The following is an 18,037-nucleotide window of genomic DNA, read 5'->3' on the forward strand; positions in this document are numbered from 1 at the left end:
CCATATCCCCTGCCATGGGCAGGGGTACCTTCCACTAAACCAGGTTGCTCAGTGCCCCACCCAGCCTGGCCTTGGACACTTCCAGGGGTGGAGCATCCACAGCTTATCTGGGCAGCCTGTTCCAGTGACTCACCACCCTCAGAGCGAAGGATTTCTTCCTTGTATCTAATCTAAATCTACCCTCTTTCAGTTGGAACCCATTCCCCCTTGCTGGAGTGATATATAATGTTCAAATATGTTCCATGGATTGAGAAGTTTCACATGCATCAAGACATCATAAAATCTAAGTCTGTCAGTATTTATGTTTGTAAAGGGGGATGGGCTAGATTCTTTTTAGTTCTGCAGATGCTAGTGTATTCATTATTTCACATGTCATTTTGGAGTGTGAGTAGATTTAATTATGAATAACTTTTGCCTCTTTCTCTTTCTGTCACTAGGTCTTAATTACAAAAAACTAACAGATGAAAATGAAAACCCTCTGGAAACATTGGAGCCCATCCTTACAAGTCAAAATATCTTATCTATTTCCAAACTGGCTCCCAAAATTCCTAAAAAAGATGGCAGCATGCTGTCACCAAGTTCTGTTTATACTGTGTGGTTGCAAAAACTTTTTTGGAATGGTGATCACCATCTCATTAAAAAAATACCAGAAACCATGGAGGAGTGGCTACATGCGTATGAAATGTGTTCCAAATACTTTGATAGACTCGATCCAGATGATATTGCTACTTTTATTGATGAAATTACTTTTTCTTCCAAAGCTGTCACAAAGGTAAGGAGATATTTTTAAAGAATTTTGGTCCTCAGGTGAAGCATATAATATATGAGTTCAATATAGTATCAAGAAGAAACTCCCAGGAGATGTTACAGTTTTCATTTTGCAGTATTTACAGATAAATTTGTAAACCTTTCCCTGCCTACCTTTTCTTTTTATGACAGCCAGTATGAAAAGAAAGGATTTTTATTCACTTAGGGAAGTTAGATCTGTGCATGTGAGAGTTTTGATGGAACCTCAGAGACCTCATGTGCTCATTGAACTGAGAATAAGATATTGTGTATTTCATAGAGTCATTGAGTAGTTTGGGTTGGAAGAGACCTTAAAGACCATCAGGTTCCAACCTCTCTGCCATGGAGGATTTCTGCATTTCTTGCATCTATCTAATATAATATAAACCTGGCCTCCTTCATTAAAGCCATCCCCCTTGTCCCATCACTACAGGTCCTTTGGAAAGCTCTCCTGCAGCCTCCTTTAGGTGTTGAGGGCTACTCTAATGTCTTCCCAGAGTCTTCTCCTGTCCTTACTGAGCAGCCCAGCTTCTCAGCTTGTCCTCATAGGAGAGTTGTTGCATTCCTCTGCACATCTTTGTGACCTCCTCTGGGCTCAGACAGTCCCACTGTCCCTGTGTTTCCTGTGTTTGACATAGATGTTAAACAGTGCCAGTCCCAATACCAGCCCCTGAGGAGTGACACTTGTCAGTGCTCTCCATTTGGACACTGAGCCCTTAATGCATCTCCTTGTGTGCAGCCAACCCAGCCAGTTCTTTATCCACCAAGTGGTCCATCTGTTGTATCCATCTCTCCAGTTTGTGCATGATGCTGAACAGTGTCAAATGCTTTGCACCAGTCCAGGTAAATGACACCAGTTGCAGCTCCTCTTTCTTCATCCAACAGTTCTGTAACCCTGTCAGAAAAGACCACCAGAATTGTCAGGCATGATATGCCCTTAGTGAAGCTGTGTTCGCTGTCACCAGCCACCTCTGATTTTCTGTGCCTTACCATAGTTTCCAGGAGGATCTACGTCATGATCTTGCCCGTCACCAAGATGAAACTAACCAGCCTACAGTTCCCTAGGTCGTCCTTTTTTAAAAATGAGGACTATTATTTCCCCTTCTAGAGTCAGTGAGAGTTTCTCCAGACTGCCACAACTTCTCAAATGGATGGACAGTGGCTTAGCAAATTCATGCACCAATTCCCTCACAACTCACAGAGGCATCTCATAAGGACTTAGGACTCGTGCACCTTCAGGTTCCTTAGATGGTCTTGAGCATGAGATTTTTCTGCAGGGGCTTATTCTTCACTCTGCCAATCCCTTCATTTGTTTTCTGCAACTTGGGTAGCATGGCTGGAGCACTTGCTGGAAGGCTGTTGCAAAACTGTTATTGGGTGACACTGTTTTCTCCATGTCTCAGGTAACCCCACTTCTTATTTCCTTCCAGGGAGGACCCACATTTTCCCTAGTCTTTCTTCTCTCACCAGTATACCTACAGAAGCTTTTCTTGTAGCCCTTGGCATTCCTGGCAAGATTTAGTTTGAGCAGTGTTTTAGATTTCCTAACCTGATCCCTGGCTGCTGGGATAGTTCCTCTGTATGCCTCACAGGGTACCTGTCCTTGTTTCCACCCTCTGTAGGCTTTCTTTTTAGTGTTTTTAGTTTTTCCAAGAGCGCCTTGTGTATCCCTGTAGGTCTCCTAGCATTTTTGCCTGACTACTACTTCTTTGGGATACATTATTCCTGCACTTGAAGGAGGCTATGCTTCAATATCAGCCAGCCTTTTTGAGTCCCTCTTTGCTTTATCCCCTAGTACTCTACCAGGCAAATCCCTGAAGTCCAGAGCAGTGAACTTCCTGTGCACTCTCCTCATTGCACTAAGGATCTTCATGGCTGCTGCAGCCCAGGCTGATCCTGATTGTCACTTTCCCCTCCAGTTCTTCCTTGTTGGTGAAAACAGGTTCCAGCATAGCACTTCTCCTAGGTGGTTCCTGTATGACTTGGAGAAGGACATTGTCATCAGTGCATTCCAGGTGCCTCCTGGATTGCCTGTGCCCTGTTGCATTCTCACTCCACCAGACACTGGTGTGGTTGTATTTATTTACTGGCGCTCATCCTAAAATGCATTGTGCCGCAGGCTTGTGCTTAGTACCAAGCTTTTGCATTCAGAATAAGATGTTCCACAGAGAAAGTATTCTGGCCCAATGCATGTAGTTTCTAAGCATTGTAATAATGTAAATTATAAACTGTTGTAATCTCATCTGGCTGAAAGCCTGGTTTTGAAAGAATGCACTTTCAATGCACACTTATCTGTTACCAGATATTACCAGATGTGGAGTTTCTTTTTGCCCAGTGAAACCTACTTGAAAGGCTATTTCTAGCATAAAGATTTAACTATGCTTTCTTACATATCTTTATTGTGAAGCACAAAAGAGAAATGAGATTTCTTAGATTTTACTCTATTAAAAGATCTAGAGACGTCTTCTCTAACTTTAACTGAAATGAAAAGGCAATAGTGTCCAGGGGTTTTTTTTTGTGTCTATCTTCTTTATTTTTGTTTGTGACAGTTTTTCTGAGGTATTTATACACCATGTTTAATGAGGTGAATTTCAGTTTGTTCTGTCTTTAAATACTGTTTTAATGTCCCCACAATATTAGTATAGGTTTATTAGAACCCGTCTAACCTGTGTCTATATCACAAGTTGGTGAAAAAAATTCTAGCTGGGTTAATAAGAAACTTTATCAGCACAGAGTTTATGCTGTGATCTGACTGTCAGAGTAGACCAGCATGTTTTCTTTAGTTCCATCAGCTGTCTCTGAAGCCTTTTTAGCAGAACTGTTGTCTTGGCTTAGGTGTTTTGTTCCCTTTTATCTCATAAAGGTACTTTTTCATTCTTATGAGCAATGACTCCGACTCCTCCTGAGATGTTAATTGCCAGACTTGACCATGAACTGAGGTAGCAAGGGCATGGCTTGTCTAATGAGAACGATGTACTGTCTTTACATGTGGTCATTGCAACAGACTACTTGAAACTCTTGCTGTTAATGTTTCTTGAGTATTTCAAGGTTATTTCTCCTTTATTCCAGATGAATGGTACAGGGGGAGAGTGGATATCCTCCACTGTGTCTGTTTTGAAACACCTTGATTATTTTCCTTTGTTTCTGTTCAGGATTCTAATACATTTTCTCTACGCTCCTGAGAGTAGAGAGAAGGAATTGCATGAAAGAAACACTAAGGGCAAGATGATTGTGGTTTGTGGTCAGGCAGAATTTTGTAGTAGAGACCTGTTAGCTTTCTGGCCATGAAAGATGCTCAAGAAATGCTTGAAACAGTTGGTCATATCATCTAATGTGCCATGCACTGGGTTTGGGATTCACAGCTTGCAACTAGTTTTGCCTCAGGATCCTGTTCACTTCTCAAGTAGAATTGTACAATGAGAAATTCTATCATTGTTGACCCTGGAAACTTATCTCTGAGGTCTCTTTCCTCTACTTTTCATCTGGAAAACACTGCATACATAAAAGCAGCCTTTTGACTTGCACCTGTTACTTAAATTTTATGTGTTTTGGGGCTGCCCTGGTCATGTGCTCGCTCTTTTAATCTCTAATTCAGCACTTCCTTTCCAGTCTAGTATTGTCACCAAATACTTTGCTATATCAGTTTTCTATTCCTACAACAGATGCATATTTAAGTATTTCATGGAAGTGCTGATACTTAGTCAAAATGCAAAAAAACCTGGTAGAAATTAGTAGAAATTAGTTACCACCTGAAAGATGAGACTCAGTTCCCAGGCCTTAAGGGTTCCTTAAATGGTCACATTGTGTGGTGGGAACTGTGTGAGCAGAGATGCATCATAGTGGGACTTCAGAAAACCATAGACCTAAAGTAACATAGTTAATGTTGTTGAAGAAGGTATAGATTGATGCAATATTTTTTTGTGTTTGTGGTAAATGAAACAGGCAAGGACCTTAAGCCTTTGTCAGTGCCGTCCTCACACATTGAAGGGCTGGTGCCTTGACCACAGAAGCTCACTGCTGCAAGCAGTGGAAAGGTTCCTGCTTGTGGCACTTATACTCAGATATGCTTTAACTCTGTATAACTATTTAAGTCTTTCTGACTAAATAATAAATCATTCAGTCTCTGTAATGTTAAGAAAAGGTTGTCTGTGTGTATGGAACAGATTTCTTTCTAAAGAGGAGATATTCCAAATATTCTTTGGAATGACTGCTCATATTTTTGCATGCATTTTGAATCTGTCACCTTTTTTCCTCAGCAGCTCTGTTTGCTTTTAAATAATGTTGATGTCATAGTTTGTTAATTATAGCAATGATCACATCAACTTCTTACCATGATGATTTTCCATTTGTTCCTGTTTCTGTGATCTTTGTGAAGCATTTTAGATAGTTCGGGGATTTTTTTTAAATTCCTTCATTGCCAGCATTTTGTTCATTGTGCTAGAGAGTTGGTTATGTCTTCAAAGAACCATCTGTTGTGGAGCTCATAGGTCATTGCCCTGATGGTTTTTTGATTAACAATACTCTGGAAAAAAAGCCTAGCACAACAAAAACACAACTGAAAACAATATTTTTAAATCACTGTGTTTTCATTATTGAACACACGCTACAAATGGAGCTTGGCACAATATGTTGATTAGAAGAAGAAAAGGCCACAGCTTTAGATGGGAAAAACAGAATAAAAAGCAGTGGTATCATCAGTCTGGTCTTCTGTAGAGAAAGAGAAGCTGAAATTTTCTTTACCATGGGTACTGTATTGCAGACTTCCATCAGACTACAGCTGATGATGTTTTTTGTTTAACATTCCATCTTTTATAACTTCTTTCCCATATTGTGATTTAAAAAATTGAAAAGAACTTTTCTTGCAACTTAGTGATTTCAGTTGAGAGGTTGACTTATTTTCTCCAAGTCAGTATACTCTTTTGACCACATACCAAAGAGGTGTGGAATGAGAAACTGTTACAACTGAACATTACCCTGCATCATTTTCTTGACTTTAGAGACATTAAATGCTGTTTAAAATAACTGTATTAAAAAAGCTCAGTTAAAAGAAAAAAAAAAGGCCAAGGCCAGAATATTGTTCACTGTCTTTTGTCTGGCTGATTGGCTTAATGCTGTATAAAACACTGAGGAAGACAGGGCATGACATTGCCTGAAGGTGTACAAGAAATGTTCTTACATAGCGTGACTGCATTCAGATGTTACTTTTTGAATTACTTGGCTTCATTTTATCACTGTGCTCCAGTTCAGTAGGTTTGCCTTGCCTGACCTTGTGTTGTTCATGGATATTGACAGTACTTCTTTTTCTAGTATCAGTGCAAGTTACTTTCTTGTGCCTTTCATTTTATATAGTTATTTTAATTAAAACTGCTTTGAGAGTGGAATAGGAAACTTTACTAATATCTTTTCTTTAACTTGTTCCTTAAACTTCCATTTAAACTTTTTCCAGATGAATTTTACAGGGTCTGGTAGGAATGAAGTTAACTTTCATCATAGCAACCTCAATGGGGCTGTGCTTTGGATTTGTGACTGAACAGTGTTGATACCACACTGGGATTTTGACTTGCTGAGCACTGCTTGTACAGTGTCAAGGCTTAATTTTTATCTCAACACCTCAGCCCTGAATAGTCTGCAGGTAGGCAAAAAGTGGTTAAGGGACACATCCCGGACAGCTGACTTGGGCTGGCCAAAGGTGTGTTCTGTGCTATCTAATGTCATGCTCAGTGGTAGCAAACAAAGAGTTGGGTGAGATTAGAGGGATTGAGCACCTCTGCTATGGGGAAAGACAGAGAATTTGAGTTGTTCAGCCTGGAAAAGAGAAGGCTTTGGGGTGACCTAATTGTGGCCTTCTAGTACCTGAAGGGAACCCACAGGAAAGATGGAGACAGACAAGAGCATGATGGAGACGGGACAAGAGAGAATGGCTTCAAACTGGAGAGTAGGTTTAGATTAGACATTGGGAAAAATGATTACCCAGAGAACCTGCAGATGCCCCATCCCTGGAAGCGTCCAAGGCCAGGTTGGGTGGGGCTTGGAGCAGTCTGGTCTAGTGGCAGATGTCCCTGTCCAAGGCAAGGGGGCTGGAACTAGGTGATCTCTAAGGTCCCTTCCAACCCAGGCCATTTTATGATTTTGTGATTTGGCAGCAGGAACTGCACCCAGCTGTTCCATCTGAACATCAAAACCCATTTTTCATTAGAAGGGTGAGTGAACACTGGCACAAGTTGCACAGAGGGGTTGTTGAGTCCTCCCACATTGGAGATACTCAGGAGCCACCTGAACCGTGGTCCTTGGCCACTGGCTCTAGGTGGCTCTGTTTAAGCGATGCCCTTTGTTGGCCCTTTCTACCCATTCTGTGTTTCAGTGTTGCTGGCATCCCAGGTTCCTGTGCCATTAAAAGAAGTGGAGCTGTTGCCATAATCTCACACTTGCATGTTAATCACTGACAACAAGGCTGGCAGGGTCAGCATCTTCACATACAAGTAAATAATACTCATAGTATACTTTATTAAGAAGTACTTATGTACTCTGAGGAGAATAGGCTTATGAGATGAGTTTTTACCCTGAGGAGTAAAATCTGTTGAGGTGAAATAGTATGTGATGTTCTTTGGTTTTAAAAGAGATTTTTGGGATTTTTTTATTACACATTATAGTCTATAGATTTTAGAATCTTCTTAAACTGCAAAAGCTTTTTAAATATAAAACTTCACTTCACATGCAAACAAAGCTTGAACTAACCCCTAAGCTACGTTTTTATCTCTGGTTCTGATACCAAATCTCATTTCTGAAGCTGACTAGAAGTACGGAAGAGAGCTAGTCACGGTTTGGAATAAAATAACCAGAGAAATTATATGTTCATAGTGCTGCATTTTGGCACTATGCAAATGTGAATGCAAAATTAAAACAGCCTTGTGAAAAAGCTCTATTTTCTTTCTTGTTTTTTTTTTTTTTTTTTGAATCTGAATGCTTTATTCTGCATGTGCTTATGGCAACATGACTTCTAAACTGGCAGTATATTGACACTTTCCTCTAGGATATAAGTTAGATGGAATACTTAAATTGTTTGCTTTTTGCATCACTCTTAATTGCATTTTGAACATTAGAATGTACACTAGAAGAGAAAAAATTAAAATATGTAGCTGTTTTCTTCTTTTGTCATCTTTATAAAATGGATATATAAATCCAGCTGTGGTTGTTGGATTTTAATGTGATGTGGAGGCTATGGATTTTTCCTTGCTTAGAGTAAAACCTGATATTGAGGCCTTGTTCACAGTAACAAACTCAGTTAATTTGAGTGGGAATGGAACTCTGTTGCATTTGAAACTGTATGGTAAAATTCCCTTTGTATTGTGTTTAAACTGGCAAACTTTCTTAGCTCTAACAATAATGTCCACTCATTTTGCTTTTATCCTTAAAATATCCAGTAGCCCATTAGTGTGGTTCACAGCAATAGCACAAAAAACCAGGAGTAATCTATAGATCTTTCACTTGTGACTTTTTATCTAGGGAGTTTTACAGTATGTAAACTGTAAAGCTTTCCACTAAATAATGCTTATCAAACTTTTTATGGCTTTGGAAGTAGCTAGTTAAATTCATGCTGTAAACATCTCTTGGACTTTGTATGAATAATGCTGTAGCAGTTTATTTGCCTTCTTTTATAATAATTCATCTTATTTCCTATTCACTGTGTCATACAGATTTAAGCATTTTTATTCTATTCCTTGTGTATTTCAACTTGAAAGTTAAAATTGTTTATGTCTTTGCTCAGTATTGCAGCAACTAAAACACCTTATGTTAAAAGTACCCAATGCTTTGGGTTTAGAGTTCAGGCAAAGGACACTCCCACCCATTGGAGAGTATATTGCAAGCATTGTTAAAACGTACTTGAAGTTACAAATGAGTAAATCGTACATGAATATCTAAAATCATACTTTAGACTTGGTTTTGGACTTTGAACCCAAGCTGTGTCTGACAGAAAAGTCAGACTTTGTTTCAGTTTAATGCCTAGATACAGCTGGTTGTACAGGTCTTTAAAAGTATTTTGTATCGTTACTGTTTTGTATACCTTGGGCTTTAAATAGATTGATTTAAAAATTCTCAGTCCTTGTGGGGTTTTTGCTTATGGTTATGGTCTTATATTTTAAACAGCGGTCTAAACCTGACAAAACTAATCTTAGGTGAGTTATCAGTCAGTCTTGTAAAGCAATTCTCACCCATCTCTCAGTGAAGAGCTGGAAATGAAAGATTATGAGGTGGCAGTCTACAAAAATAAAATAATTAGGAAAAGAAGTTCATATGGTTTAAAATGAACATGAGTCAGTTAAAAGAAGGACAGCAGAAGAAAGTAAAGGAATACTGATCATTTTAATAAATGACAAGTCAGAAACAAAGTTGTTGACCATTAAATACTTCATTTAGTTTTATGCTGTGTTGTGGAGCCACCTGACCTCTTGGCACTGCTGTAATACAAATAGTAGTGTACAGGTAATGAATGAATAAATAATTAAGCAATCTTTTTCAGCTGCCAGTTGAAGCCAGGATAGAAGTGACTAAGAAGGCTATTAAGGCAGTCAAACATCTTTCTGAGAAATCAAGAAAAAAAACTTCAGATAATGACATGAAAGATGCTGAAAACCCATCTGCTAATTATGAAGAAACACTGAATCATTTGCAACAATCTCTCGCTCATCTGGAAACACTCACTCACAGTTTTATCACTTATTTGAAAAGCAGCAAACAGGTAATGATTACTGATCAAGTGCTTGCTTTGAGTGTTACCATGACTAGCAGTGATAGACATCAGTCGTCTGTCATATTTTATTAATGTTTTCTACCTTTGCTTTTGTTGACCTGGGTTTTGAAAATTCAGTTCTGTCAATCTTTTTTTTTTTCTCAGTATATGTTAATTCCTAGCAGAAAGGAAGACTGATACAGCCCTGTAAATAAGCAGTACACTGATTAGTGTTCCAAAAACTGTCTGTTCACAGGATGCACTACAGAAGTATGGCTATTTATATGATCTGTCAAGGTCAGAGAAAGACAAAATCCATGAGCAAGCAGTAGCCATGTGTATAGATGGTCAGCCCCTGGACATGGTGCAGCAGTTGCTGCAAGTGGCTGTTGGAGATCTAGGCCTTTCTCCTCGGGATATTGTCCAATGTGCTATCAAAAAAATTGTAGGTATATTAAGGTAAGCACAAAACTTCCTTAACTAAGTATAAAAATCTTTCTTCTGGATTTTTGAAAGGTTTTTTCCCAATGTGAGTTGGTGTGTTGGTTTGTTGTGATTTTTGTGTGTTTTTTTTTGTTTTTTTTTCACTGAATACTTGTTTACTTTTAATGTCTGGATTTTGCAGTAAGAGGAAAGCTTTTTGTTTATGTTTTTGTTTACCAATAATTTCATGTTATATTTTTATGAGTTGGGAAATCCTGAGCAATTTGAACACAGACAGACCGAGCTTACAGGCGCTTTTTAGTTAAAGCATTGGCTTTACAGCGTTGTTCCATTATGTGTATGTGCCCTTGGGAATTTTTGTAACATTTACAACAGCACATAATTCTTCCTGCTTAAACAGAGTTAAAAGGCATGTTTATTGGAAATAGTAACTCGTGCAGGTATTTGGGCAGCAGAGGCCTAGTAACAGCTTCTGCCACAACAGTGTGTCCTACCAGAAGTCATGTAATTTCCATCTTTGGAAAAACTTGCTGAGCCATTTCTAGGAGCTGGGCTTTTTTTGTGCTGGTTGGGTTTGGTTCATTAGAAATATTTTATTCCCCCTCATTTTTTAAGGGAATGCAGGGAAGCAGGGAGGATAATTTTATATAATCCATTTTAAATTGAACAGATACTTCTCATTTAACTATTCATGCAAAACTCTATTGTGAAGTATTTCTGTTTCAAAGAGATGTATACATGCATGCATGCAATAAGTATGAAAGAATATTCTGCTGTTAGATGTCTGGTAAATAATGTTTAGCACTTCTAAGACCAGTTTAGAGAGATAAAACTTTGAGAATTTATCCTGTTGTTCTACATGCAGAAAAATTATATGGGCAGGATGATCTGAATGTATACACCAGGAATTGGAAAAGAAGTCTAGCATGGAAAGTTTGCTATGGCTCTACTGTTTCTTCAGCATGCATGTATATATTATAGCAGTTTGAAGTGCCACAGATGAAAAGAGGGTAGCCTGTCAAATTGTTTGCAGTTCTCTTTGGCAGAAAATTGATTTCTCCTGTCACTCACTTTAAGAATGTTCACAGCATCCCCAATGATGATAGAGCTTTTGCACAGCAACATAAGTAATAATCTTTCTTGTCTGGGTTTGTCCATTTGAAGAAGAATAATTTAGCTTTAGATAACAACTGTCCTGCTGTTCCTGACTAGCAGTGTGATGTATCTGGATACAAAGCTCACAAAGTCCAGTTATTTTGACTATAATGAATCTCATTAACATGCAGAGTATGACAAACCTATCAAAATTCTCCTTTCTACTCTGCTTCTTATCAACACTTTTCTGCAAACTGAAATTCTTGTTCTTTATTTGCATTGCAAGGCTGGGATGGCTGCAAGTTGATTTAAAGTTCTGGGACAGTGACTGTCTCCAGTAACTCCTATGCAGCGCTTGACTGGAAAGAGGGGAATGACTGTCTCATAGAGAAAAGTGTAGTGGCAAAGATGGGCAAATGAGTTGGAAGTTTCAATTAAGATGGCTTGGTGTGTGTTGTGACCTTATGTGGTCAGTAGAAATGTTCCACTCCCACTCTGCTGCGTTTTTGGGAAAGGATGAGAAAGAAAATTTTGATATCATTTTGATCAATGGAAGGTTTGTCTACTACAATTATAAAGAACATGAAATGAAAATCTAGCATCGGCTAAAATAGAAAATACTTGAGATAATATCCTCCCTATGATGAAATTCAGAAAGGGTTAATATTATGAAGTACTACATATAATCTAAATATAGGGAGGAATTAAAAGAAAGGTTGTTACTTGACATCTCTTAAGCCTGCTGGTATTCCTGTTGTTGTTATGAATAAAATTGGATTAATCTCTGTCTTATGCTCAGATGTTCACTTTCAAGATACAACACAAATTACAACATCTTGTTAAATACTTGCATTTCTACAATTAAAGAAGCAGTCTTGCCTGTGTAGCTGGGAAAGAAACTTTTACTCGATAAATGCAACATTTCAAGGGAGTACCTTTTTTAGGTTTATTTACTGGAGCTTTGATATGTTACACAGTGTGGTTATTTTATACAGTAGTTTTGAAAGAGATTTTGTTGGAAAATTCTTTCTTTGACAATTAACCTTCACAGTAGCAGCTGGAAGGCTGTGACACTGAACTTGGATTTCCTATAGCTGTGTTGACAAGAAATGTAATTAAGGGATTGCAAACATAAGTGGAGGAGGCCTGTATGGATGTGAAAAATTATGGTAGTGTCAGTGATTTGCCTGAAAATTAAGCAACAGTCCACCACTTCTGTGACTGAAAATATACATCCTTTCTTTCAGTTGCATTAACTACAACCACCCTTCAAACACAGTAAAATATCTTTTGTTATTAGCACATATAGTCATTCTTGCAGAAGAACCTTCTAGAAAGTAATGTCTTCATGAAAGCTGAAGTTACTTTTTGGCTTCATTTTACAGCAGTGTATGATATGACAGGCTTAACAACTTTGATACCTTCTCTGAAACAGATTTTTTGTTAAATATAACATAGTTATTTGCCTAATCTAGCATTTTTAAATTTGTAAATCATTAAATTGCAATTTTAAGAGCATTTTTAAACTACTTTTGTCTCCATTAACTCTAGTTTTGGCACACAAAATTCAAAATAGAAACTCTTGCATTGGTATGTGTAAAAGCTCTCCACAGAGCATGTTTTCATATTTTACATGATTTACATATTGTGCACTTCCTTGTTTGCATGTAGAAACAGCCACTATAAATAAAAATCAGTTGCCTCTTCAATAGAAACCATGAACTCGTGGAAAACAAAACAAAATATTTTAGCAACTATGGTCTCCTGATTAGTCCTACTAAGACTCAGTTTAATTCCTTGCCTATGATCTCTGGCCTGGTGGATAGGAAACATTCCGTGATCCATGACTGCAGGCATGTCCATGGTTGGTCAGTCAGGAGAGACATTTTGTCTGTTGAAGACTTCATGGTTTCCTTCACCTGCTGCTCCCAGAGTTCTTCTCTTAGATGTCCACAGAGATATAGTGTTTTATGAAATTTCACCAGGCAGCGAGCAGGAAAGGTTTGGTGGAATTTTGAGTTCCTTGTTCAATGCCCACTGTTTGTTGAAGAGGATAAATCCAGCTTTGTTAGAAAGAGTAGCTACATTAACATGGAAAAGAAAATCAGATTTTTTATTACCCCATCTCATTTGAGCAGAGGTAATATAGACTAATTTTGTAACTTTTATATAATGATTTTGTGGTATTTTAGATGGAAATAATGGTTTATGATTAAGACATTTATCCCCAGCTTTGAATGGTAACACCATTAGCCTGTTATTTCCTTATTTTCCTCATATTTAAATATGACAAAGCACAATCAGAAGAAGGAAAATAAAGCTGGAGTATTTTCAATCAATACAGTAATTAGGTTAAAAAATTTAGATTAAGTTAATTTATTCTTCCAAGTGTTCTTTGTACTTTATTCTGTTTGAGGAATGTGATTAAATATGCATCACTTTTTCTGACACTGAACTGAAATCAAAATAAGCCTTTATCAGTGTAATTACAGCAAGCTCATACCTAGGAGTTTTGAGGTGAACACTAAATCATGTTCTTTTGTTTAAAACATCCATAAAATAGCATATAATCTGTGTGGAAGACTAATCCTTCATTAATTATATTTGTTTCTGTTAGTAGCTGCTTATTTTTAATCATTAATTATTAAGAAAAGAACAAGGCAGTAATCTGTGGAAACTTGACAGGATTATTTGTCTCAAGAGCTGTCATCTTTTTTTAGTTCCTCTAACCATTAGGCAGTAAAGGCAGTATTAAGCTTAAAAATGGATAGCTTTCAGTCTTTTTAGCTTTTTAAAAGATTTCCTTATTCTAGATAATTTTGGCTTACTGCTTAGATTAACCTTTTTTCTCCTTTCCCTGTGCTTAGTAAAAGACACCTGTCTGTGTCTGACAAACTTGAAGCTTCCTGTAAGTGTTCATACATCTGTTGTTCTGGAAAATCAACTTCACAGATGTATTGCCAGAAACACTGAATTTTTGTTTTGGGAAATGCCCAATTAGCTTTTGTAGATAGATTTCTTTTGACCCATTTTGGTTTGGTTTGGGTTTGTTCGTTTGTTTGGGGTTTTTTTGGCGGGGCGGGGGGGTGTTTTGTTTAGGGTATTTTTGAGGAGCTCAGAGCCTGCTTGTGGCAGGAGCTACCAACTTTCATTTCTGATTAGAGATGAAGGTTTTTTGAAGAGCAAGCACTAGTACTGTCCAGAACTGATCTCGAAATTGAGAATACCCAAAATATAAGGTTTGCTGGTCAGTTTCCTTCGATGTGGTATTCATGTACACTAAACATAAGTGAGTGCAAGCAGAGCAGGAAGAACTCACCTTCTGTACACTGTACAGTCACATAATAGTTTGGTCTGGAAGGAACCTTTAAAGGTTATCTTGTGCAACACCCCCTACAATGAGCATGGACATCTTCACCTAGATCAGATCACTCAGAGCCCATCCAATCTGGCCTTGAATGTTTCCAGCAAAGGAGCATCCACCACCTCTCTGGACCGTTTGTGCCAGTGTCTCACCAGCCTCACTGTAAAACTTCCTTCCTAATATGTAGTCTGAATTGACTCTCTGGTCTGTCACCATTTTTTCTTATCATCCCCCTTCAAGTATTGAAGGGCTGCAAATCTCCTGTTTATTTCTGTTTCAATACTCATTCTCTTCCTAGTGTGTAAGCTTTACAAGTATTCCAGTTTCCTTTTCATATGCCATGTTAATGCCCATTGTAGATGTGTTTTTATTACAAACTTAATTGAAAAAAGGGCACAAAAAATGGAAAATTGAAATCTGACCTGTAAACAAATCACTAACAAAATGGCTTATAAAAAGAGTGTTAATGAAGTGTCTTATATCTTTCTTCACTCTAGGGATAAATTTTTCTAGCTTTTTATGTTTTAAAAGAAATTGAAACCTCTCCTAATGCACGTAGCCAGTTGCATAAAATGATTTTTTGAATACTAGTCTGCCTTTTACCATTTCCACACTTCTGCCCTAAGGGTTTATTTTTTTTTCTTTTTCCTAAACAGAATGCTCAGTTCTGTTACATCTCCTTTCTGTGAAAATACACTTTTTTCTTCTTTTTTTGCCTTCTGAGGATGAAGTTTTTGGTAATGGATTTTATCTTTTGGAGACATATCATGTATCTGAGAGTTTAAAACCCTGAATATTTCTATATATTCGGTACTATAAATTATAATTTGGCTGTTTCCAGATATTCTGAAGATTTTTAGAAAAATATTGAGATTCAAGCTTCACTCATAAAAAAGTTATTTAGCTTCCATATGCTAATACCAGTACTAAGAACAGCATTTTATCAGTCATATGTACAATGTATTTTTTGAAGGCAGTGTTATCTGCCTTCTACGCCTATTTCAAATTTTAGAAGTGCAATATAATAATATAAAATGAGCATGCTAAATTTTCATCATGCAACAAATCATCTTGCATCTGTTCTGAATAGACTCATATTGATTTTTAATCCAGTGTTGTTCACTGGAGTGGTGGCCACTTACTAAGAAAATAGGAAAGATGAAAATTCTAAATACAGGAAGACATTAAAGGTTATAACGATTTAGGTCTCTATTCCATATGATATAGTCACTGTCCAGGAAATATATTTATCTTTCTGATGCAGTAAATGACAAAACTGTAAATATTCTCTAACTCTTGACAAAAAATATTTTGGAATATCACAGTTATTTTTGCACATTACTATCAGCTGTGTAGTATTTTGGCTTTAGATGGAACAGTCAAATTAGTCTGGGCATGTGTTTGTTATTGGAAAGAGCAGATCTAGGAAGAGGCTGACATTTTTCGTATCAGAAGAGCTTTGACATGGTGATGAACTATGGAGAAAATACCCTTTTCCCTGGGTTTTTCAAATCATCTGCAGTCAGATAACTTGGTAACTATTTGTCTTTTTTTCTCTCTCTTGAATGCAGCTTTGACAAAGTAAGCCAGGCAAAGCTGTTGTTTTTCCAGTTCATCCAGGCATCATTGCTGCTCAAGTGGTTTCCATGGGGAGACAAAGGGCAAAATCTGTCCCTCTCTCAGCACTGATCTGTTTAATGGAAAACCTTAGCTGAAAATGTCACTTTCATTGAGTTAGGAGCAAAGCTTGCTTTCCTACCAGAGTGGCTTTGGGTTGTATGTTTGTTTCTTTTTGCACCCAATTTTTACAACCTTTTAACCTCCAAAAGAAAAATGTATTTTAACTGAAACATCTTGGGATGGGAGTGGTGGAGATTTTTCGATTCCTCTGTGCACAGAAGCTGCTGTTCCATGGTGGCTTGACCCCAGAGAAATCAGCAGATAGGATACTACTAACTCAGGTTCCAGTTGAGCTAATTTAAGCCAACAGAGATGCTGCAAGAGGATTTGGACAGAAAGTATGGTGACATTTATTTATAACTTTTAGGTCCATTTAGTTCATATTGATCTTTAAGGTGGTGAGATTACAAGTGAATATTCTGCTGACCTAATTAATCTGTGTTAGAAGCACTAAACTTTAACTGTGCTTTTCCTTTCAAGTCTCATTTAAGAGTTCTAGTATTTTTTCCCACTCTTGTTGGTTTTTGCATTACTCCGACATAAAAATAAAGCTGCTAGTTAAGAAGCAAAAATTGAACATTCTTATAATTATTGAACAATTCATATAAATACTACAAGTGCAAAAAATGAGATATGGTATTAGGGACCATTTTAATTGTAGCTTTGTCTTCCCTTAATAGTGGAAATGGTGACTCATCTACAACAGAGAAAGATCCACTCAGAGTCCTTGAAGGTATAATTTCTGCAGTGCATGCAAGCGTTGAAAAAGGGTAAGAGCTTCCTGTATGGATTCTTTGGGTGAGACTTTGAAAGATGCTTCTCATGAAATCTTTGAAGGTACAATACTGAATATGAATGATTTTTCTTCATGGATATATATAATGGGTTTGCACTTAATTTTCTAAGACTTTATTCTGGAACAGGCTATCATTTTTCATGTTAGAAGTCTGAGCCCTGACAGAAGCCTTTACTTGATCATTTGGAAGAAAGCACTGAACCTAAAATTTAGATAACTATGTATTATAGTGAAATGAGAAAATGGTTTTTCAGCTGTGACTGCTGCAGATTGTATATCTACCAGGAGCATGTCACTGCTTTTGTTTTAATTTAGTTGATAAATTGCAAATTATAATGATTCACTTTCAGATATCGTAATTTAGATATCTAAGTTTGTCCATATTTGTAAAGTATAGTGCAGAAATAATTTCCCAAATGCTGTATGATGCTTCACCACATTTTTTTCTCCTCTTTTGGGAATGTCCTTACTTCAGATCACATAATGGCCTCTATGTCTCACTGACATTTTCCATTTCACTTCCTGTAAAGAAAAGGAAGAAACAAAAAAAAAATCCTTTTGTTACCCCCAGATGTACAAATGAAGAATTCATGTATAATAATGATAATAAGATTCCCTACTTTCTGGTCGCCACACAAAAACAGTTACACTATTTTTTTGAGGCTTCTGCAATGAAACTAAATGAGTTGAATGTTGGATACTGAAGTAGACTGAATTGATGTAAAGATTTGCCGTAAATATAATTTGCAGTATTCTAAGTTATAAAGGACAAGTCAGTACTATTTTATTCTGAGATACACTTTCTGGAGTCTTTTATTTGTATACTTCATCAACATTTAACTGCTGAAACAGTAGTCTGGAGTGAAAGTAATTATGATTGCAAGAGACTGTTTATATTCCTTTAAATATTTATTTATTAACTTAAAACTCAGCTACTCAATTTATGAAACAGAAATATTTTCCTCAGGAATACATATGTAAGCCTCAAGTGCACGCTCTACAAACTCTTGAAATATTCCAGCAAGTCCCTTTAATTCCCAGACTTTTAATTTACAGTTTGAATGCCACCTGTTCAGCAAAGGCATGTCTAATTCAGCTGGAGTTCTGTGCTAACAGCATCATTCAGACAATATTAAGCCTAAGT

General features: G+C 37.2%; 1 protein-coding gene across 1 annotated transcript in view; it reads left to right on the top strand.

The window, feature by feature from the left end:
* Positions 1 to 18,037, top strand: part of NBAS (NBAS subunit of NRZ tethering complex) — a 159,298-nt gene that overhangs the window by 104,546 nt on the left and 36,715 nt on the right. Inside the window, exons 44-47 of the mRNA XM_058800751.1 lie at positions 438 to 772; positions 9,305 to 9,523; positions 9,771 to 9,973; positions 16,778 to 16,867. Of these exons, the coding sequence (XP_058656734.1) occupies positions 438 to 772; positions 9,305 to 9,523; positions 9,771 to 9,973; positions 16,778 to 16,867 (847 nt within the window). The remainder of the gene's footprint in view (positions 1 to 437; positions 773 to 9,304; positions 9,524 to 9,770; positions 9,974 to 16,777; positions 16,868 to 18,037) is intronic.

The sequence above is a fragment of the Ammospiza caudacuta genome, chromosome 3, assembly GCF_027887145.1.
Source record: "Ammospiza caudacuta isolate bAmmCau1 chromosome 3, bAmmCau1.pri, whole genome shotgun sequence".
Taxonomy (NCBI): Eukaryota; Metazoa; Chordata; class Aves; order Passeriformes; family Passerellidae; genus Ammospiza; species Ammospiza caudacuta.